This window comes from Leucopleurus acutus (assembly GCF_964270905.1).
Source record: "Leucopleurus acutus genome assembly, chromosome: 16".
Classification (NCBI taxonomy): Eukaryota; Metazoa; Chordata; class Mammalia; order Artiodactyla; family Delphinidae; genus Leucopleurus; species Leucopleurus acutus.
The window spans coordinates 55,108,886-55,133,760 of NC_139158.1; the positions used below are offsets into that span (position 1 = coordinate 55,108,886).

Here is a 24,875-nt window from a genome sequence, read left to right on the forward strand (position 1 = left end):
TCACTGAGGCAGCAGTGATCAGCTGTGTCAAACATGGCTGACAGGTACTAGATTTAGAAATGTGATGTCACTGGCAAACTGGAAGGAATGAATGACCTCAGCTGGACTGGAACCTGGGCACTGCCTGATACATGCACAGGAATATGTTTTCCCAATCGGGTTAAAGCATCACAAAGAGAAATTTAGGTAGCAAAGCCCAACTGGCGATCTCTTCCTGCTGAGCCTTCCAACTAGATTTCTTATAAACTATCCATCATATCCTAAAAAAACAAACAAACAAAATGATGAGATGTGCATTTCTAGTTTTTCTGGCACTCATTCTCAACTCACTGGTTGGGACGGTGTTGTCCAAATGACTCTTAGAACAGACTGTAAAGAAATTAACTGAAAAGGAAAGGGCTTAAAAAAAAAAAGCCCCAAAATTATTATTTGCTTTGGCCTCTTACCTTGATCACCAAGTACCAGGGCACCAGCTTCCAAAGCAAAATCTCCAGAGGAACTATCTTTTGAAAGAGTTACAGTCAAACCAGAGGTGGTTGTGGTATTACCACAAACATACACGCCACGTGGAGCAACATTGCACACTGCCTAATGAAACAAAGAGTTTAAGAGAATCAACCAAAGTAAAAGGGAAATAATAGCTATAGTAGTTGCTCACAAATATTAGCTATATGCCAGGTATTCTTCTAAGAGCTTTACTGTACAATCTTCACCACCACAGTAAGACGAAGGTAACACTCCTATTACTGATGTAGAAACTAAGGTCTGAAGAGAGTAACTTACACAGCTACGAAGGTGTGACGTTAGGATTCAATCAAACCCAGGCAGCCTGATTCTGAAGTCTGTGGTCATGTGAATACTCTACACAATTCCATTTTATGCTTCATTTTCAAGTTGAAATAGCAAAAATGTAAGTACTAAGTTTAGTTTCAGAGACTCCAATGCTTCTTTAAACATCAGGTAATAAAATGGCTCAACAGTGCTCACCTTCTGAGTAAATAAGATACGGCACGACAGAAAAGTAGTTAAATGACACAACAGCTAAAAGTATGGATCTCTGGAGTCAGACAGACCTGTTTAAATCCTGGCTCTACCATGCATCTACTGGTGGTGCTGCTCTTGAACCTCTCGGAGCCTTAGCTTCCTTATATTTTATCACATACTGCCTTGAGGAATAAATGAGATCGTATATGCAAGGCACTTAACCTGGTACCTGGCATACAATACATGCCCCATGCAAGGCTGCTGTACACAGCTGTGCACCCCACAACCTTAGGAGACAGCACTTACACTGCTATCTATGTCAATAGTGCGCTCTGGACTTGCGTAGCATACAACCCAAGTGATGCTTCGGTGCCTAGCTAAATAAATGGTAGCTATCATTATTTTTGTTACTTGTAATTCCTTAGTTGTTAGTTTGAGAGTATGATGGCTTGCTAAATGGTCAAAGGAAAACATAATTTAAAAATATAAACAACTCATAACTGTTAGTGTTAGCCTAATTTTTAAACACCTTGGCTTAGTGGGGCTAGCAGACTTAAATGCAATTCAGATCCCCACATGCACTTTTACATGCATATTCTACCTAAGTATATACTGTTTTCATTTTTACTATCAACTCTGTTTCAGCTATAACTGGGTACTCTATGCCTCAGTTGTCAGGCTTATAGCATGTGTTCAGAAGAGAATTAAAAAAAAAAAGTTGACCCAATTGGCCAAAATGAACAAAACTGGGAAACACAGGATTAAATAAATATCAGATTAGGAATTAAAATGATAAGTGATTTAACACTCAGCCATAGGGAATAAATAATGACTCTGACATGAAGGACAGTAGGTTTATAATACAATGAGATCAAGAGTTTTCAATCCTGGCTGCACTTCAGAATCACCTGTGTTTATAAACATGCGGATGCTAGGACCCTAACCCAGAGATTCTTAATTCTTAATACCGGGGACGGCCACGGTATTTTCGAAAATCTCCAAAGGTGATAGTGATATGCATTGCTGGCTTACCAGGTATCACTCCTAGGAAACCAGAAGCACTCCAACCAGCTGCATTTTCTAGGGCCAGCATAAGCCCTGGAGGGGAGAACTACTAGGCTCTGATTGGCACAGCCAAAATCATCTTGGGGACCAACAACAGACTGGTCATAGAAGTTTCCTTGTTTTAGACTCAGAAAGAAGCAGTGGAGATGGATAGGACAGACCTCTTACCTTTATCAGACTATTCCTAAAGCCCAATACAGTGTTTATGTAGCTGTATGAAGAGATAACAGGTTACCCTGCTTTACTTTCTTGAACTATTCTTTTCATAGGTGAGGTCACAACAACAAAGACTAGCAAAGCAACGCTGGATACAAAAAAGGGGGTTAGGGAAATGGTTAATATTTCACAATAGTTGACATCTTAACAGAGCAGCATGCTTGTGCAGCCTGAGTGACAGGAGACTGGCTCAATTTGAAAGGATGGCCAGATACAAGTTATATATTATTCACACAAACCCCAACTCACTCACACCACCTGACAAATAATACCCTCTGGAACACAAACACTGTATGTTTTAAGAAAATTCACTTGTGAATTAGTCATGCATTTTATAAGCAAAAGGTCAAATACTAAATGTCTGATTTCCTACCTGTAGCATCTGACTCTTTCCCAAGCCTGGGTCTCCAACAACAAGGACATGTGGGTCTCCTCGAATTGGAATTCTGTTTTTGTCATCTGCATATTTCTGGCTTCCTCCAAAGAGTGCTAACGCCAAACCTGCTTTAACAAGCTCAGATGTGAAAGAAGAGAGAGAAAAAACAAGTGAGAAAAACATAAAGATGACTAGCAAAAGGGGTGCTCCTCCGATGTTTACAACATTTGTGTGTGGATTCTTTTTTTTTAAAGCATGATTGAACTCTGTTTTTTTTTCTTTTCCTAAGAAAAGTAAGTCTAAAAATATAAACATCTTTAATGTAAGTGATTAAAAAGCTTAGGGCTTCCCTGGTGGCGCAGTGGTTGAGAGTCCGCCTGCCGATGCAGGGGACATGGGTTCGTGCCCCGGTCCAGGAAGATCCCACATGCCGCGGAGCGGCTGGGCCCGTGAGCCATGGCTGCTGAGCCTGCGCGTCCGGAGCCTGTGCTCCGCAACGGGAGAGGCCACAACGGTGAGAGGCCCGCATACCGCAAAACAAAAACAAAAACAATAAAAAGCTTAAATTAGAAAGCATATAAAATCAGGTTATCTTAAAAGTCACTGAGTGAAGACCTACCTTGCCAGGCATTGAATCCATTCCACAAAACTGAGAAATCTTTGTTAATTTCTGCTTTAACATTTACAGTGTCCAGAGTCACTTTAAAAAAAGATCATTCCTATTGACTCTAATTGGTAAGCAGCTCTGTCTTACAAGGGACTGTAGTTTATCTTTCATATAATGATTCATATTAAAATATGAGAGACCTCCTTGGTGGCGCAGTGGTTAAGAATCCACCTGCCAATGCAGGGGACACAGGTTTGAGCCCTGGTCCGGGAAGATCCCACATGCTACGGAGCAACTAAGCGTGTGCGCCACAACTACTGAGCCTGCATTCCAGAGCCCGCAAGCAACAACTACTGAGCCCACACGCCACAACTACTGAAGTCCGCACACCTAGAGCCCACACTCTGCAACAGGAGAAGCCACCGCAATGAGAAGCCCGCGCACGGCAACAAAGAGTAGCCTCTGCTTGCCGCAACCGGAGAAAAGCCCATGCACATCAATGAAGACCCAACAGAGACAAAGAAAATAAATTAATTAAAAAAAATACTTAGAGCTAACCAATGAATTTGGTAAAGTGGCAGGATACAAAATTAATGCACAGAAATCTCTGGCATTCCTATATACTAATGATGAAAAATCTGAAAGTGAAATCAAGAAAACACTCCCATTTACCATTGCAACAAAAAGAATAAAGTATCTAGGAATAAACCTACCTAAGGAGACAAAAGTCCTGTATGCAGAAAATTATAAGACACTGATGAAAGAAATTAAAGATGACACAAATAGATGGAGAGATATACCATGTTCTTGGATTGGAAGAATCAACATTGTGAAAATGACTCTACTACCCAAAGCAATCTATAGATTCAATGTAATCCCTATCAAACTACCACTGGCATTTTTCACAGAACTAGAACAAAAAATTTTGCAATTTGTATGGAAACACAAAAGACCCCGAATAGCCAAAGCAATCTTGAGAACGAAAAAAGGAAATGGAGGAATCAGGCTCCCTGACATCAGACTATACTACAAAGCTACAGTTATCAAGACGGTATGGTACTGGCATAAAAACAGAAAGATAGATCAATGGAACAGGATAGAAAGCCCAGAGATAAACCCACACACATATGGTCACCTTATTTTTGATAAAGGAGGCAAGAATATTCAATGGAGAAAAGACAGCCTCTTCAATAAGTGGTGCTGGGAAAACTGGACAGGTACATGTAAAAGTATGAGATTAGATAACTCCCTAACACCATACACAAAAATAAGCTCAAAATGGATTAAAGACCTAAATGTAAGGCAAGAAACTATCAAACTCTTAGAGGAAAACATAGGCAGAACACTCTATGACATAAATCACAGCAAGATCCTTTCTGACCCACCTCCTAGTGAAATGGAAATAAAAACAAAAATAAACAAATGGGACCTAATGAAACTTCAAAGCTTTTGCATATCAAAGGAAACCATAAACAAGACCAAAAGACAACCCTCAGAAAGGGAGAAAATATTTGCAAATGAAGCAACCGACAAAGGATTAATCTCCAAAATTTACAAGCGGCTCATGCAGCTAATAACAAAAAATCAAACAACCCAATCCAAAAATGGGCAGAAGACCTAAACAGACATTTCTCCAAAGAAGATATACAGACTGCCAACAAACACATGAAAGAATCCTCAACATCATTAATCATTAGAGAAATGCAAATCAAAACTACAATGAGATATCATCTCACACCAGTCAGAATGGCCATCATCAAAAAATCTACAAACAATAAATGCTGGAGAGGGTGTGGAGAAAAGGGAACACTCTTGCACTGCTGGTGGGAATGTGAATTGGTACAGCCACTATGGAGAACAGTATGGAGGTTCCTTAAAAAACTACAAATAGAACTACCATATGACCCAGCAATCCCACTACTGGGCATATACCCTGAGAAAACCATAATTCAAAAAGAGTCATGTACCAAAATGTTCATTGCAGCTCTATTTACAATAGCCCGGAGATGGAAACAACCTAAGTGCCCATCATCGGATGAATGGATAAAGAAGATGTGGCACATATATACAATGGAATATTACTCAGCCATAAAAAGAAACGAAATTGAGCTATTTGTAATGAGGTGGATAGACCTAGAGTCTGTCATACAGAGTGAAGTAAGTCAGAAAGAAAAAGACAAATACCGTATGCTAACACATATATATGGAATTTAAGAAAAAAAAATGTCATGAAGAACCTAGGGGTAAGGCAGGAATAAAGACACAGACCTCCTAGAGAACGGACTTGAGGTTATGGGGAGGGGGAAGGGTGAGCTGTGACAGGGCGAGAGAGAGTCATGGACATATACACACTAACAAACGTAGTAAGGTAGATAGCTAGTGGGAAGCAGCCGCATGGCACAGGGATATTGGCTCGGTGCTTTGTGACAGCCTGGAGGGGTGGGATAGGGAGGGTGGGAGGGAGGGAGACGCAAGAGGGAAGACATATGGGAACATATGTTTATGTATGACTGATTCACTTTGTTATAAAGCAGAAACTAACACACCATTGTAAAGCAATTATACCCCAATAAAGATGTTAAAAAAAAATACTAAACTTAATTGCTTTAAATAAATAAATAAAATATGAATAACTGTCCAACAGAAATGACTATTATTTGTGATATCTCTATATACTACTTTTGCCAAATTTATGTATTTTTGAGCAAAGAGGAAGTAAAATACTTACTTCATGACCAAAAATGACAGGGCAAAGCGAGCTGAAAAACAGAATATGACTTATAAATTCTAACTTACATTTCAGTGATACACTAGAAGATCTACTTTACAATTTGCTTAACTTGCTTTATTTAGCATCAAAAGAAAATAGTAAAAAATAAAAATTTACATCTCCTCAAACAACTCAAGAAATTTTATTCTAACAGTAAATTTATCAAAATTCTTGGTGAATCTATAAAGGGAAGAATGTTTTAAAAAGTGTGCCTGTGTAAGGGAGGCAGGACACTTGTAAAGCATTTATATTACTAGCCTTTAAAATGCATCATAGGGACCTCCCTAGTGGTCCAGTGGTTAAGACTCCACACTTCCAATGCAGGGGGCGAGGGTTCTATCCCTGGTCAGGTAACTAAGATCCCTCATGCCACATGGAGCGCCACAAAAAAAAAAAAAAAAAAAAAAAGATCATAATCATGGTCTTCTACTTTAGGCTTTAGGATACCAAATTACATTCTATTTTACATGAATAGACATCTTTAGACCTGTGCAGCCAAGTCACTGAATGAAGGAGACTAAAGGGTGAAATGAGTACATAATAAAGGGATAAAATTTCATTTTTTCAGTTCGAAGAATCAGAATAAATAAGGCCATATATGAATATATAAAGTATTATGTTGAATATAAAGAAGTAGTTCCCATTTATCAATTATATAAACAGGAACAAAAAGGACAGGGAGGAAGAGATATAATCAGTTAACTGTGAATCATTATCCCTGTTAATACATGTCAACACAGAAGTTGGTGTCCTGCCACTTCCCCTTGGCAATCATTGTTCAGCGTGCTCCTGCATGATCACTGCTGGCCTCTTACCAAGCACCTGCACCTGTCTGCCAAAGGGCTTTCTGTGGCTGCAGAAGCATCATCAGCAGGCAGGCTGGGCAGGCCAGAAGTGCTCGGGTGTCTAATATTCTCAGGAGCAGCCCCAAATCTAGGCCCTTAGATGGAAAAATACTGAGGCTAGCTCTATAGTCAAGTGTCCCAGAGGCCTCAGAAGGATTAAGCCTTTATTAAGCCTCCATTAAGGTACCATACACTAACTGCCCTCCCTTCTCTGTCTCACTTCCTCATTCTCCTCCCAGTATTTCTGGGGATCACCTCCCAAAGAAACTACATTTATGCAAATCATTGCTTCTGAAGGAACCTAAACTAAAACAGCCTTCTATTGTCTTCTCCATTCTCTTTTCATAGGCCTCAATTTGTTAATCTAGCAAGGGTTGACAACATTTTTCCTAAAGGGCCAGAAAGTAAATAGTTTCAGTTTTACTCTCTGGGTCACAACTACCCAACTTTTGTCAAAGCCAACAATTTGTAAATAAATGGGTGGGGCTGTGCTCTAATAAAAACTTTATTTACCAAAACAAGCAGCCTGCCTAGTTTGCCAACCTCTGCAAGATTCACAAATGGAGGACCATGAAAAATTCAAGTTTTGATGTTGGAATCACAAACTTAGAACTAAAAGGTAAAAGCAAACTGTAGGAAGGAAACCCAGGTTTTTCATACTAACTTATCTTAAGTATGACAGAAGAAGGACCACTGCAAATGTTCATTTTTATTTATAACTGATAAGAGGTACCAATCAAAGAGGTGTTTTGGTCCTCAACCAGGGTGTTCCTTGGCCACCTGCTACAGACCACTCACCACCCCAACATTTATCACCAGATCACATCGCCACCCTAGCTCAGAGCACCCTCTCTCCCAGGGTGGGTTTGGATGGCCATCTATTCAAAGGACATCTCTAAGGGTTTAAGGACAAAGAACTCCTGAGGAACTCTATACTTTTCCCACCTTTCTAATTAACATATTAAAGGCAGAAAGAAAAACTGTTAAATTCTCCTAGAGCCCAAAGCCTAGGTGAAGAGAAAAGCGTGACAAGATCAATTTTTCTAATACAATGCACTTCAAAACCTCAGTTCTTTACCTCTGTTTGGTACAGCTACTATTCGGTCTCTCACATTTTCTCCTATTTCTTCAAAGTTATCCAAAAATTTGTCAAAATACTTCAAAATAACAGCACATTGTGTTAACTATGTTAAGTACATAATGAAATCTCATTTAATCTTCAGAACAACATTCTGAGGCAGGTATTATTATTTCTACTTTAAGAAGATAAAAATGAAGGAAAATTAACATGCCCCAGATCACATTGGAAGTGGCTGAAGCAAGATTCTAACTCAGGTTTATCTTCTAGAAAAGGCTCGTTATCACTAAAGCAAAAATGCCTCTACACTGCTTCTTCTCTACTGCAGGGCAATAACACGGAAATAAAAAAATATTATGAAATACTTATCAATAGTAAGTGACTTCGATGTGAATCTATTTCTTGCTTTTTAAAAGTAAACAAACAACCCCCTACATACAAGTAGTTGAAATGACTTTGTAATTCACTGTCCCATGACTCTTCAGTTGAGTAACCAGATTGTGTAATATAGTAAATTTTCCTTATTGTTTCAACTAGAGATCAGCAAACTTATCTGTAAAGGTACAAACATATAAATATCTGTGAGCCATTCTCTATTGCATCTACTCAACTCTGCCCCTGTAGCTCAAAAGCAGTCAGATACTATGTAAATGAACAAGTGTGGCTGTGTTCCAATAAAAATTTACTTATGGATAGCAAAATTTGAACTTCATGTAGTTTTGTGTGTCATGAAATATTCTTTTTAATTTTTTTCAGCTATGAAAAAATGTAAAAACCACTCAGCTTATGGGCTGTACAAAGATGGGTGATTAGCTGGATTATATCTCTTCCACTCTGTCCTTTTTGTTTGTTCCTATTTATACAATTGACAAATGTAAAATACTTCTTTATATTCAACATAATACTTCATATATTCATATATGGCCTTATTTATTCTGATTCTTTGAACTGAACTGAAAAAATGAAATTTTATCCCTTCTTTAAATATTATGTACGCAGTTCACCCTTTAGTCTCCTTCTTTCAATGACTTGGCTGCACAGATCTAAAGATGTCTAATGAATTGTAATTTGCAAACATTTTGACTAGTTTTCAGTTACTGGTAGCCAAGAGCACCCCCAACATGCACACGATAAAGTAAAACTTGAGATAACCTCATACATACTTGACAATGAGTTTAAACAGGTTTTCTTCAGATTGAATCTCCTGGATGGCATAAAGGTCCTTAAGTGAGAACTCCATCAATGTTCCATGCTTATACCCATCCTCGGAAGGCTTAGTTTTCTGTCCTTTGCTGTTGCTAACAGAATTTGCTTCAATGTACAAAAGGAACATGCATTTGTCATTCTTATTTCGAGAACCTGTAAATTTCAAAGTATGATATACAATAATTGGTATTTTCATTTTCCCTACAAAGATTCAAGTACACTGTAAAAGAAAGGCATGGTGAGCTATAAATAAACTTTTATTTTAGAGGAAAAGTTTCACCCATATAAGAATCAAGTTCTTTAAATTAATGGAAATTCAGAAGTATCTTAAAAAGGGAAAAGATGAATGCTGACAAACTATTGAGGGACAATTGAATTAAGGAAAGTTATACCACACCTTCCTCAGCATTTGAGACTTTGACAACTCCAGTGATAGTCACTGTGTCTCCTGGGACACAGCTATCCACAAGATCGTGAACAAGCTCACATTCTATTGTTCGTGGAATCCGACCTGCTTCTCGCTGATCATCAGACATCGACTCCTGGATTCTAAAAAGTTAAACAATTTTCAGTCAGTACATAAACTGACTTTGGGTTATTTGGTCAACACAGTAACTATTCAGGGTCCACATGATGCTGAGATAGATAAAGGGCAGTTAGTTTAAAAAAAAAGAAAAGGTTCAATGGTATATTTAAAACTACTTCAGCAATTTCCAATTAAAGATGGCAGAATGGGCACATGCATTTGCCTACCTTCCCTCTAAAGTGTCCACCAAAACAACAGTCACTAAAAGAGTGAAGAGAAGTTTTGGGGCATGCAGAGGTGCCATCATCAAATAAGAGATATTAATGAAATTTTATAAAACAGCAAATGGGAAAGTACTGATGGATAAAATAAAATGAATTCCAGAATACACACAGGAAAAGTTTACAAGGGTACAAGAGAAGCGGGAGCCAATGTTCTCAGCCCTAGAGAGGCTTGTAAGTTGGAGGTGGCAGGAATGGCAAGTGGGAGCAGATGGCTGAAACAAAACAGAATAATCAACTGAAAGACAAGTCACAGAATAGCTGTTCAGAAATTATTTGGAAGGTGGGTGCATAGGTGGGTAGAAGAAGGAGGGCATCCCAGGAAAGCCATCAGGCTTCCCCACCTGGCAAAAACCAGAGCACTGTTTTAAGGAAACAGAGCCATCTACTCTATGAGGGGAACTAAGGTGCCGAGAGAGGATATCAGAGCTCCAGCATAAGCCTCCTCATTCTGCCATTTGAGGAGCCCAAGCCAAATTCAAAAACACATTCATAAAGCAAAATCTGGTCGTCAAAACCCTACCCTCTATCTAGGGATGAGGCTTTTTGAAGAAAAGCTCCTACCTAAAAAATAGCAAAGGAAACTTATCCTACCTACTCCAAATAATTTCTCATTCCTCATCAGATATTTGAGGATGAAATGGCAATAATTAAAGAAGGAGAAAAGCATTAAAAACAAAGAAAAAACTACTTAAGAGTTTCTGAGAAAATGTTACCATCATAAAACAAGAATGAGCTGCTATGAAAAAGAAACTATTGGAAAACAAGTGTGAGATCAGAAAAATTAAAGATATGTATATAAAAATCAAACACTTATAGAAAGGATACAAGCAAAAGCCAAAGAAATCTAGAAAAGAGCATAAAGAAAACAAAGGGTGAAGGACAAACAATTGAATGGATACACCTGATAAGAAGCCCAAAGAGAGAAAATAGAAAATAGATATTCTAGAGTTGAAGACAACTCTAGAAGAAAAGGGCCAATCAGTATCAAGTAGGATGAAGACACAGTTAGATAGACTCAGACGTTTTCAGAACACCATGGATAAAAAGATTACGAAGAGTAGGAAAAGTGCTAAACGACAGTTATAGTCCAAATATGAAGCATATTAAAATATGGGCTAACTCAGTGGAGTATAAGAAAAGAATCCTTTTTGATCTTGATGCTTGGATCATTTTCCTTTAAGGGGCAAAAAACCCCAACAAAACAAAACAACCCAGTGACACAAATTACATTTCTTTCTCTTGGCATCTGATCACCTGACTTGATTCTCTGTTGAACAATATTTATGTTATCATAAAAATGTAAGTGCTGTTTGTTGGTTTCATTAGATATGACCTATGAATAAAACATGGAAGATAATTCTCATTAGAAAACAGAAGTAAACCTTGACAATTTAAAAGTAACATCATACTGAAAAAAGGTGGAAGAGGGAGAAGGGACAGCAGGTACCATGTCTCTAACATTCTCAGCTCACAGACTGGATAAGTAAAGTGAAGGAAGAGACATAAGAATGCTATCTAGAATTATGTATAAGGCAACAAGAAGTTGTGGGAACTGTGGCCTTCTATGCTGATTGAGTTTTTAAAAACATACACATTATTTTAAAACTTTTTAATTTAATCACTTAAATGATGAAAGTAAGCACAAACCCTGCTCCATGGTTACCCACTACTTTCACCCTCAATGCATATTTAAACACTGGCGAACTGCAATGAGAAGTGTCAGAGTGACACAACATGCTAAGGTCACCTTGCTTTAAAAAAGTATATTTTTGGGGACTTCCCTGGTGGCGCAGTGGTTAAGAATCCACCTGCCAATGCAGGGGACACGGGTTTGATCCCTGGTCTGGGAAGATCCCACGTGCCGTGGAGCAACTAAGCCTGTGCGCCACAACTACTGAGCCTGCTCTCTAGAGCCTGCAAGCCACAGCTACTGAAGCCCGCATGCCTAGAGCCTGTGCTCCACAACAAGACAAGCCACTGCAATGAGAAGCCCGTGAACTGCAACAAAGAGTAGCCCCCACTCGCCAGAACTAGAGAAAGCCTGCACGCAGCAACAAAGACCCAAAACAGCCAAAAAAAAAGAAAGAAAAACAGTATATTTTTACACTTTTCTTATTAAAAGAACACATATTTCTATGTGTCACCTTTGTAAAAATTTAAAAACACAGATAAACAGAAAGAAAAAAATAACAATTACTTTCATCTGACCTCCCAGACAGTATACTCTTAACATGTTTTGTATTTACCAGTGGTTTTTTTTTAATAAAGTCAGTATTGTACAGTAGAGAACATTCTGTGACCTGCTTTATCACTAAATTCATTGTAAACATTTTTGGATGTCATTTCAAAACACTCTCCTACATCATCATAATTAGTGGCTACACAGTAATTCATGGTATCATCCTTTTTATAATATTTTCTTCAGATGTTTAGGTTATTCTCCATTTTTGGTTATCAACACTGTGAAAACATACTTTCGGCAAGCTATTTCTGCACATATTGTGACTGTCTTCATCAGATGAACTTCTAGAACTGGGACTGCTGCAACTGTAAGGCTTTGATTCTGATATACACAATAAAGCTGTCACCTTGACTCATCCAAACATTTCAATGCACTAGTTGAGAAACAATTACTTAATTCCTTATGGCCATCCAAGCTAAGGCTCAGAAAAAATTGAAACTGAGTTTACTATATATGGCAGGAAGGAGGCCTTTCTTCTAGGGCAAAAAATCATTTTATATACCTACAGAGCAATAGAATAAAACAATTAATTATGTAAGCTAATATTGCATTAACAAAGTTTTACTATAACTAACTCATTTAAAATGAACCTGAGCAATACCTTACTTTTAAAAACTCAAGAAAAGGACTTAAATGTCCTCCTTTTCTCAATCATCTACCCCTAAGCTTGATTTCCTAATATTAGGAGATGATCATTCAAACCCAGTTAAAATATTTAAGCCTATTTTTAGTCTATTTTTACCTGAAAACAAAGAAATTTTGTTCAAATAATTAAATCACTCTGAATCTTCTATGCATATACTGTGAACCTTATAGCACCTTTGAGGCCCTCACCACCCCCTTCAGTGGTGAAAGTGCTATAGACATGGGCTGGAAACCAGGCTCCCCCACATGATCATACTCAAGAGTTTTAAACATTTCATCTTTTATAAAATGGAGTGTCTGTAAAGATCTCAGCATAGTGCACAGTTAATTATTGTATATATTGGTCTTGGTTTTTATAGGGCATTAGGAGGTCAAGCTAGGACAGGGCTTGGTAGAAATCTACTTCACTTTTCCCCTATGTTCTTAGTTTTTAAAGACCATTTGTTTCAGCCAAGTTTCCTGGATAGCACCCTGACTTCAAAACTACCCATTATTTTATATTTAGGGATGAGTTATGGGACTACAGCCAGAAAAAAATGGAATAAATTGTTAAAAATATACACACATAGAGAAAACTATCTGACTTTAAAAAAAAAGTTTTTCTTAATCACCTATAGAAAATGCCTCATGGATATTGTGAACATAAAATGAAACGTATCTATTTCTAAGGGATTCTCTATTTTAAAACTTCAAAACAATATTATTTCTAGGATATCACATTATGGAATGAAACATACAGCTTTGCTTATATATACATCCAATTCAATGAGTCACATAAATGAGATATAAAATGATTTCTCAATAGCAAAAGGACATAATACTTGTACGTTAAATCCTTTCTGGAATCTGATAGAAAACAAATCTCAAATGAAGACAATTATCACTCCAACACATAACTCTGCAGCAAGTAAACCTTTTATTATATACTTTATCACAATCTACAGAGAAGCATCAAAGTATAATACAGGAATACTGTAGATTTACTTGGCAGTATGAGGGCTCTAAAACCTGCCTTTTATTTAATAGTCTGATTGCTTACTTGATTGACTGCCAGTCCATCGTAACTGTGAGAGGAGAGCTTCGGAGTGCAGTAAATGACTTCCCTCGACATGCAGGCACAGGACACTGCAACAAGATTAATTCGCACTTAAATTTTGATATACTACAATCATATCTCAGGAAAATTCAAGTTAAAATGCTTCATTTACTATTGGTTTAAAAGTTGGTCCCAGAATGGTATTAAAGTAAGAAGAACTAAAAGCTGCAATGACTTTCTATTTTCTTCTATATTGATTTTGTTTTTGAGGCACTTTTTCAGCTGGTCCCTCTTGATGACTGCTCTTATTCTTTCTGCTGTGGGTATGCAAGTCTCTTTACACACCTGTCACACCAAGCACTTATTCCTTCCTTTGTGCCCAAGTAGTCTCCCAATCCTTGAACATCTCCTTGTATCCAGTCCCACATACCCAGCTCCAATCCTCCCCTTTTCAAAAGCCTTTCCTGGGTCTTCTTTAATCCCCAATTCTCCTATCTAAACTCCTTTTGCACTGCTTGTATAGTATAATGTTTATTGTACCACACAGGCAGTCCTCAACATGTAAGTCAGTTGTGTTCAAGTTTTCGTAAGTCATTTGTTTGCTGTTTGTACCTCAAGATGCATTTATAAGTAGAGAGACTGTGGCAGACTGTGTTTTCCAAATACAGTTGTAATTGTATCACCCTTCAAACCTTTCTAGAACCTTGCCACTCCCCTATAAAGAGCTGGAGTCTAATTTCCCCCTCCTGGGATGTGGACAGGCTTGTGACTCACTTTGTAACCAACCGAATGTGACAGAAGTAATGCTGCCTGACCTCTGAGGCTGCCTCAAAAGAGGCAAAGCCATTTCTGCCAGTCAGCTGGACCTCTGTCTCTTGAAGCTATTGGCAGTCATGTGAGCAGAATGAGTGTCCTGAGCTGCCACACTGTGGGCAAGAAGCCAAAACCAGACCACACAGAAAGACAACGTGGAAGAGAGATACTGGCCAGTGCCCAGTGAGTCCAGTCACTTGCTATTCCAGCTCCCTAAGAGATCAAGAGCCAGAAGTACCCAGCCAATCAGTTCTTCCAAACTCCTGACCCACAGACACCATGTGAAATAATAAAATGATTGTTGTTATTTTGAGCCACTATGCTGTAGGGTGATTAGTTATGCAGCAATAGTGACTGGAACAGAGATCAGCTGGAACAACTGTCTTTCTGATCACTTTGATTCACTGAAATTCAGACATGAGTAATGAAGTCAGCATTACTACCTACTGTATTAGAGGACATGGAAATACCCTGACAAAATAATGTTTACAGAAAATATCCAATTTAAATCAGGATTTAAATTCTGGCCTCTCCAGGGAATTCCCTGGAGGCCCAGTTGTTAAGACTGTGCTTTCACTGCTGAGGTCACAGGTTCAATCCCTGGTCGGGGAACTAAGATTCCACAAAATGAGCCAAAGGGGGGAAAAAAAAATCTGGCCTCTCTGACCTAAAGGCAGTCCTGAATCTTAAGCCCAAATAGTAGGTGACACCCATTTACCAACACCATTGATTATTCAGAACCAATAGCTGAATCTAACATACTCTGTTCTTCCTACAAGAGAAGGAAGCCTTAGGAATTTCAATCTGAGTAAAAATGTACTAAATGTTAAACTTATTAAAGTCTAAGGATGATAAAGGCAACTCTGGAAAAGAAGAATCGGTATGGCAAGTGTTCCTACCTTATCAAAAGTTTTAATAAGGTCAATGTAAACAGGATTGTGTAGACCTGGTACAGGACCAGTGAAATAAAACAGACTCACATGTCTACAGGAGCACAGTGTACTACAGATGATGTATTACACATCAATAGAAACAGAGGGCTTAATTAATAAATGGCGACAACTGGCTTTCCACCTAAAAGAATAATATTAGATCCTTAGCTTTATGCCATTCACAAAATTAAATTTCAGATGGACGAAAGATCTAAATAGAAAAAACAAGACTTAAAAGTACTGAAAGAAAATGTAAGAGAGATGTTTATAAATAGTGAGTGAGGGAGGCCTTCTTAAGCCATGGAGAAAATGTAAAAGTCATAGGAAAAAGACTGATCAATTTAACCATGTCAAAATGTACTGATAAAACTCTAAAGCAAAAAATGTACCACAAAGTTAAGAGATAAACTAAAGACTGGGAGAAAATATCTATAACGTAAGAAATCAATGCTCAGTATCTAGAATTCACAAAGAACTCCTATCAATAGTATAAACAGAAAAATGAACAGAAAATTCAATAAAGAAACTGAATGGCCAATAAAGATGTGAAAAGATGCTCAAACATAACAGAAATCACAGAAATTCATATTAAAAATGAAATACCATTTTACACCCATCAGTCTGGCAAAAATTTAAAAATCTAACAATACCAAGTGTTAATGAAAATATGGGGAAATGGTAATCACTTAACACCACCAGCAGGGGTGTAAGTTGGGACCAACATTCTGGAAAGTACTTTGGCAACATCTAAAAATGTTAAAAATAAGCATAGCATATAACTGAGAAATTCCTCTGCTAAGGAGACATGTACAAGAATGTTCTCTGCAGCATTATTTGAAATTGTGAAAAACTGGAAACAGCACAATGTCTGCCAAGACTATGGATAAACAGTGGCTATTCATTTACTCCACACAATAAATGAAAGAATTAGATATGTATTAAGATAGGTAGAACTCCAAAATAACTAAATGAAAAAAATGCTGTAATTTGTTACATTCAGTATATCATTTATGTAAACATAAACAAAACAAATCCTACATATATAGTCAAGTATGAAAATGCAGACTTGAGGAATACATGCTGATTTCAGAATAGTGGCTCTAGGGGTGGAACAAAGTTAATGGAACTGAGGAGGGAAACAAAGAGACTTTACCTTTATAACACTTAATATTTTTTGTAAAAAAATTAGCTAAATATTTGCCAACCCATAATGGTAGTACACAGATATTAGTTACATTATTCTCTACACTTTTCTATAGTTTTAAAATTTACAGTTTTAAAAAAAAGTTAACAAAAAAGGAATGCATCACTTTCCAACAGCAGAATAAAGGAAAGAAAACAATATGTGTACCTATAAAAATATGAACGGAAAGAATACAAATTAACTTCAGGATAATGACTGTCTCTGGGAATGGTACAAGCAAGGGGTAAAAAAGAGACAAAAGCTGTACCAGTAATGCTTTACCTCTTTCAAGATATAGCTGGAGCTAGCAAAATGTAAATTCTGAGTGGTGAATAGAGATGTTTTGTTTATTTTCTGTACCCTGAAGTATTTTAAAATTTAAAAACTGAAAATAAACAATAAAAATAAGCTCTGTATTTAGAAACACTGGGAAATGTTTTCTGTAAATTGATTTGCCTTCTTTACCAAGATAAAGAAGGAAGTAGTTAAAGAACATGGTATAACCTTTGTGGGAAGATTATATTTTCCATCTGGAAGAGAAAAACTCTGAATTTCTCCACACGCAGCACAAAGAAAAGCCATCTTGGTACAGAGAGGCTTTATATTACTGACGCGAACCACTGTCCCTCTCAGAGCAATGTATTTTCCATAGTAATTTGCTCGGACATTCTTGAGCTGTGTTAAGGGCTCATAGTTGTATACCCTAAAAACAAAAACAGGAACATATTTATCTATACATTTAAAATGAGCAGAAAGCTGAGGTTGTTTGCATTTTCACAAGTCCCTTTAAGAAACTATGGAATTCTCAAACCATATCATCCCCATATATATCAGGAATTTTACAAGTATTAAATCATTCTTAAAAATAAAAAAAGTTAAATCTTCACTTTTCCTCTTGTCTCATTGGCTGTTCTCTAGGGAAAAAGGAAAAAAATAATGCCAAAAGGAAAGTCTCAAATTCAGCAACTTCTGAGTCTCCAAATTCTTTTTCAAGAAATGTTAGGAAATGTCTTTTTTAAATTCTAAGGAAAAAAAACCAAAGAAACAACCTTGATGATTACCTTATTCATCTCTTCTAATGAGAATTTAAAATCTTATAATACTATAAAAAGTTGAATTCAAGAAAAAATTCCATTTGTTCTCTGTGTTTAATAGAAATCTAATAATTTTAACAAAATTTAATCACACCACTTAGTGTATCACATGGATTATTAAATGTAAACAGCAGGGTCTTGATAAGCATACATCCAAAATCAATGCTTACAAAAATTTGCAGGTTCACAAATCAACTTATTTAGGCAGAAAAAGCTTATTTCTATCATGATCTCTTCAAATTCAGCAGGTTCACTTGGATGTGATGACCAATGAGTTAGCAAGAAACTCATATACTTTTTACTGATTTCTTTGGCTTTATAAAATAAAGTTCTCACTCTTAAATAGTCTTTAATGCCTGTTTCTGAATAACACTTCAATACCAGAAAATTCCTCACCTTGTATGAATGTGTGGCACATTTACCATTGTCTCCCCATTTCTAGACAATCCTTCTTGGGCTTGTAACTCAGCTGCATGCCTTTCAAGATCCTTAGTTAACACCTAGACAAGACAGACATTTACTCAAAAGTTTGAAAACAAGATACCCTCTTGAAGCAGAACTCTTTTATAGAGAAAATGAAGTTAAGAATATAAACAGTTCAGAAGAGCATATTAACAGAACTCTAACTGCCCTTTAAAATTCTGATATTTAGGGCTTCCCTGGTGGTGCAGTGGTTGAAAGTTCGCCTGCCGATGCAGGGGGCGCGGGTTCGTGCCCCGGTCTGGGAAGATCCTACATACCGCAGAGCGCCTGGGCCTGTGCGTCCGGAGCCTGTGCTCCGCAACGGGAGAGGCCACAACAGTGAGAGGCCCGCGTACCGTAAAAAAAAAAAAAAAAATCTGGTATTTTATTATGATTACTTACTTTATAGTGGGTTATGTTTTACCTGGGGTTCTGCTGTCCTTGGGCTGGAAAACTCCAGCATCCCTGTCTGCTACTTTCTGCCTCAACTAAACCTAGTATTAAAAGTCCTTACAGTAGCCCCTTAAAGATATTCTGGATGGATTCTGGAAAAAAAATATTTTCTACTTCTCCAAATTCAGTGATTAAGATAAAGAAAATAAAGATTACTTTTGAAATAACCAATATTTACTTCCTTGGCATTTGACATTAAGTAAAATAAATATTTAACATCTACTTGTGTACAAAGCAGTATGCTGCCAGTCTGAAAAAATGAGATGCAAATATGCAGCTATAATTGCTACCATAAAGATTTACAGACAAAAAAACCATGTGAGTTTTGAAAAGGGGTCATGAGAAAGTTTTCAGAGTGACAACTGAGTTAGGCCCAAGACATTTGGACATGTGAGGCAAGGGGCATTCTATGCCAAATGGACAGCACGTGTAAGAATCCTAGAGGGAGCTTAGTTTAGCTGGATGGCAGTGAATGAAGGAGAGCAGGGAGAGGAAGTTGAACCAGGTTATGGAAGGCTTTCAATGCCACACAAAGGGTTTGGATATCATTTGGCAGAAAAGAGTCACCACAGTTTCCAAGGACAAATCGTGTTTTACCACGTACGGCAACAGTTAAGGAAAGATAATGAAGTCTTATGACAGAGGCTGTAAGGATGGAAAAGAGGTGGATTTAAGAGATATTTTAGAAATAGAAGTGAAAGGATGTGGTAATTTAGACATGAAGAACTAATGAGAGGGACTTCCCTGGTGGCACAGTGGTTAAAAATCTACCTGCCAACGCAGGGGACGCAGGTTCAAGCCCTGGTCTGGGAAGATCCCACACGCCGCGGAGCAACTAAGCCTGTGCGCCACAACTACTGAACCTGCGCTCTAGAGTCTGTGAGCCACAAGTACTGAGCCCGTGCACCACAACTACTGAAGCCCTTGCGCCTAGAGCCTGTGCTCCGCAACAAGAGAAGCTACCGCAGTGAGAAGTTCACGCACCGCAACGAAGAGTAGCCCCTGCTCACCGCAACTAGAGGAAGCCCGTGCGCAGAACAGAAGACCCAACACAGTCAAAAATAAATAAATTAATTAATTAATTTAAAAAAAGAACTAATGAGCAAGAGGAGTCTGAAGACAACAGCCAAGGTTCCCAGCCTTGGGTCACTAGCAGTGTATACATCTTTGCAACGAATCTTTTTAATGAACCCTCACCTGGATACCCTGACCTCCTCTGCTCTATGTCCAGTCCTCAGTACCACTTTAAGACCCACTCTAAACCCCACCACGCCTATGAAGTCCTCCTCTGACAGGATAGCAACCTTTCATTTCTAGCAAAGGTCTGTTGGTAAAAACTAAGAATCTTTTAGAGAAGGTACTGTGACTGTGAAATCTTCCTTTAAAATTTTGACAAAAGTCTCACAAAATCAACACTTACCTGATGTATTGCCAGACCCATGCAAGCCAGGGTTTTGTCAGGTGTATCCCTTAATTCATTTGCTATATTTGGTATCAATTTAGCTATTTCGTCATCTTTTGTCAGTTCTTTAAAATCCACCAAAATACTTCCCTTTCTTTCTATTTCATCCTACAAAATATTACGGTATGAAAATAATGATTGCTTTTTTACCATATATGAGCATTCAGTCACATACTTTGAGAAAGCATATAATGTTAATATAGTGATAATATCAGCTCATGCAGCTCAATATTAAAAAAATAAACCTAATCAAAAAATGGGCATAAGACCTAAATAGACATTTCTCCAAAGAAGACATACAGATGGGCAAGAAGCACGTGAAAAGCTGCTCAACATCACTAATTATTAGAGAAATGCAAATCAAAACTACAGTGAGGTATCACCTCACACCGGTTAGAATGGGCATCATCAGAAAATCTACAAACAACAAATGCTGGAGAAGCTGGGGAGAAAAGGGAACCCTCTTGCACTGTTGGTGGGAATGTAAATTGATACAGCCACTATGGAGAACAGTACGGAGGTTCCTTAAAAACTAAAAATAAAATTACCAGGGCTCCCCTGGTGGCGCAGTGGTTGAGAGTCCGCCTGCCGATGCAGGTGACACGGGTTTGTGTCCCAGTCTGGGAAGATCCCACATGCCGCGGAGCAGCTAGGCCTGTGAGCCGTGGCCACTGAGCCTGCGTGTCCAGAGCCTGTGCTCCGCAATGGGAGAGGCCACAGCAGTGAGAGGCCCGCGTACCGCAAAAAAAAATAAATAAATAAAATAGAATTACCATATGACCCAGCAATCCCACTACTGGGCATATACCCAGAGAAAACCATAATTCAAATAGACACATGCACCCCAATGTTCACTGCAGCACTATTTACAATAGCCAGGTCATGGAAGTAACCTAAATGCCTGTTGACAGATGAATGGATAAAGAAGATGTGGTACATATATACAATGGAATATTACTCTGCCATAAAAAGGAATGAAACTGGGTCATTTGTAGAGACATGGATAAATTTAGAGACTGTCATACAGAGTAAAGTAAGTCAGAAAGAGAAAAACAAATATCGTATATTAACGCATACATTTGAAACCCAGAAAAATGGTACAGATGAACCAGTTTGCAGGGCAGAAATAGAGACACAGATGTAGAGAACAAACATATGGACACCAAGCAGGGAAGGTGGTGGGGGGGGTGGTGGTGGTGGGATGAATTGGGAGATTGGGATTGACATGTATACACTAATATGCATAAAATAGATAACTAATAAGAACCTGCTATATAAAAAATAAATTAAATTAAATTAAAAATATATATGGTGATAATAAGTACTATAAGTTTTGTGCCAAGCACAGTTCTAATATTTAAAATGTATTAACTTATTTATGTCTCTTAACAACCCTTTGTGGTAGGTATTAATAATACTCTCATACTCTAATGATAGACGAGAAAACACACAAAAGAAAGTAATTCACCGAAGTCCATATGGCTGGTAAATGGGAAGCTAGAGGCTGGACCAAGGCAGTCCAGTGTCTATAATCACAATCACTAGCACCTCAAATACATTGTTCAATAAGATGACACATAAAGGTGGACTAGTAGCTTTGTTATGCAAGAACCTTACCTTATCGTATAAATCGATATGCCTTGCAAAAAAATTTTCAAATGCTTGAATCTTCTCAATAAAAGGAGAGCTGTCGCTGTAAACTAATCCAACAAATATGGCATCAGCACTAATAAAAATTACACATGTACAATCATATTTTTCATGAGACAGAAGAAATACTATATACATGGTAGATGACTTCTAATTGCCGTACATTCTGATTACATTTAGATAAGAACTGGTATAGAATGTAAACATAAGATTCTAAAACAAGTTTAGGTCTGCATAATCTGAAAGGCAGATAGGAAGAGTCTCTCTCTGAAAGCACCAATATCTGAAAATCTTTACATTGAGCTGTGACACCTAGTAAGATCTACTAGTTCAAACAGCTTACATAATAAAGCGAAAACTTAAGCCGCATAGCACAGGGAGATCAGCTCCATGCTCTGTGACCACCTAGAGGGGTGGGATAGGGAGGGTGGGAGGGAGACGCAAGAGGGAGGGGATATGGTGATATATGTATACGTATAGCTGATTCAGTTTGTTATACAGCAGAAACTAACACAACGTTGTAACGCAACTATACTCCAACAAAGACGTTAAAAAATAAATAACTATGTTGAGGTTTAAAAAAATTTTTTTAAAGCCAAAGCTTAGCACACTAACTAAACTCTTATTTCTTTGCAAAGAAAATCCTACTAGCCCAAATAGCCATTTGTCAAATCCCTTCCTGAGATCAGGAGAGGCAGACTACCACTCGGCTCTGGTCCCAAAACTGTAAAGTTATCTTCCACATTGTAAAGTTCTATAACATTTTTGAATTGGTCTCCCACAGAGAAACAGTACAATGAAGCAGTTCGGAAGTATAACTGGCCAAAGTCAACTAGTGAACTCCATTTTTAGGACCAGTCCAAAGATCACTTCTAGTATTCTCTAGTATTCTGAGCTAACTGCTAGGGAAATACTGTGGGTGTTGGTGGCTAATGTATCCTAAAGCAACAAAAGATACATCAACTATGAAACATAACATTTCTATATACCAGAGAAAAACAGACTCTCAACACAGCAAACATTTGTAAAGCACTTCATTCATTCACAAAATGAATACTGAGTGCCCGGTATGGGGCAAGATCCTTGCCCTTAAGCAGTACAGTCCAGTGGGTAAAAAAAACACAGATATACATAAACACAAAACCCATATCTCCTAACAAGCATATGATACTATCAGAGCACAGGAAAGATGATTCTCCAAACCCATACAGACAGATGTATGATGTTAACTGATGTTCTGGATTACAAAAAGGAGATTCCTTAACTATGTTTCTACACAAACTGTGTTGGCTGTTGTCTCTTGATTCCAAGCCTATTCTTCTATTTTCAGCTTTGTGATTCTTTGATCAAGATCTGCATATGGAACTTCCCAGACTCCTGTAAGATTCTGACAATTAGAGGCAACTTTAGAGACTGGCAGGTGGCAGGAAGGAAGGAATTTATTCTTGTTTCCAATTCTTTTCAGCATCTCTCCAGCTACAGAGGATAGCTAAGTTCTGGCCTCCAGCTCTAAGCACCAACCATGCCACTCTCCTGCCAGAATTACCAGCAGCAACCTGCTTAATTCACCTCGGTGGTCTGAGCACAGCTCTGAAAGATATCCTTCAGAGGTCCAAGCACAGCTTTGTGCGGTGCCCCTCAAAGGTCAAAGCCACAGCATAGCTGTGGCTCCTCCTTTCAATTCTTAGGTTCTGATAACCTCAGCACTACTTATCTTTTGTTCCCTTAGGCAAAAGGGTGGTTGTTGCTTTCCAAAGTTAACACTATCTGGGAGTTTACCTCAGTGTTCCCTTTTTGCTCTTTCAGTCTTCTATCTGTATACCCAATTCCCTGTATTAACTCCTCTTTCTGAAATACCTAGTGTGGTTTGTTTTTCTGACTTATAGAAAAATAAAAAATTATGCTCTTGAAACATAAACATAATTCAATTGTTTGGGTGAACTAAGATTAAAGAAGAGGGGATATATATATATATATATATAAGCCAAATGAGCAGTAATATGAGATGTAGCATCCAAAAAATGTTAAAGAAAATAAGACTTATGGTACTTTTTGCACTTTTAACTCTACCTTCTGACAAATAAAGCTTCCAGCCTTTATATGGTATGAATTGATCCAATGTTGATTGTAGTAGCAAAGACTGTGGGGTTTGTTCTGAAAAAACAAAAAAACAAAACCACAAAAACAGAATACTAGGTTAATAGAAGCAGAACATTTTTTTTTCCTATTTGCTTCTCCTTATAACAATGAGACCTTGACATGTTATTAACAGAATATCTAAGTTACAGACTTCAGTAAGAATTTTGGATATTAACATCCAAATATTACCTTAAGGGTAATGTCAAATAAAAGACAGACAAATTTGAGTTAAACTGCTCTTCATGACAGGCACGAACAGATTCCTTCATGAAGGAAAAAAATATTGCACTACCGTTGGCCTCCCCTACCAGGATGTTTTCCTGTGGCTTTATTCAGGTCAGGTCTGTGCTTTAGTTCTCTCCATTTTCCTAAGAAGCTCCCACCACCTCTTCCTCTTTTCCAGCTTTGAAATCTTCCCCGTCCAAATCCTCTGCCTCTGTACTCTCCATTCATGTCTTTTAAAAGATAGAGATTAGGAAGTCCTCATCAAAACTGTAGGAGAAACAGTGCTCCTAAAAATGTATTAACATAGAAAATAAGAAAAATTAATATATGTTCTAGTTTGAGACCAGCAATGTTGCACAGCATGGTACAAACCCCAAACACTCTGCAGTAATTCTTCTAATCCTCATCTCCTTTTAAGGCCTACCACAGATGTTTAACCAAGTATACTGAGTGCTTATGCCTTTTCTTATTTTTGTCATGGGATTTGTCATGGGATAAAAATAAGAAAAGGTATAAGAAAAGGTACCATACCTGTTTCCATGGAACTCTCACAATAGAAATGAAAATAAAACAGGTAATTAA

General features: G+C 37.8%; 1 protein-coding gene across 4 annotated transcripts in view; it reads right to left on the reverse strand.

The window, feature by feature from the left end:
* MCM8 (minichromosome maintenance 8 homologous recombination repair factor) overlaps window positions 1-24,521 on the reverse strand; it is a gene marked incomplete at its 5' end in the record, with an annotated part of 37,819 nt that extends 13,298 nt beyond the window's left edge. Inside the window, 12 exons of one of the 4 annotated variants that reach the window (XM_082856728.1) lie at window positions 447-588; window positions 2,639-2,779; window positions 5,977-6,007; window positions 9,105-9,252; window positions 9,545-9,696; window positions 13,884-13,969; window positions 17,313-17,511; window positions 18,299-18,402; window positions 20,238-20,387; window positions 21,897-21,979; window positions 24,000-24,083; window positions 24,377-24,521. In XM_082856728.1, coding sequence (XP_082712854.1) covers window positions 447-588; window positions 2,639-2,779; window positions 5,977-6,007; window positions 9,105-9,252; window positions 9,545-9,696; window positions 13,884-13,969; window positions 17,313-17,511; window positions 18,299-18,402; window positions 20,238-20,387; window positions 21,897-21,979; window positions 24,000-24,083; window positions 24,377-24,521 — 1,465 coding nt within the window. Of the gene's footprint in view, window positions 1-446; window positions 589-2,638; window positions 2,780-5,976; window positions 6,008-9,104; window positions 9,301-9,544; window positions 9,697-13,883; window positions 13,970-17,312; window positions 17,512-18,298; window positions 18,403-20,237; window positions 20,388-21,896; window positions 21,980-23,999; window positions 24,084-24,376 lie in introns of all 4 variants that reach the window. The other 3 variants (XM_082856727.1, XM_082856729.1, XM_082856730.1) reach the window with 3 other exon arrangements.
* Between the last annotated feature and the right edge of the window lie 354 nt (window positions 24,522-24,875).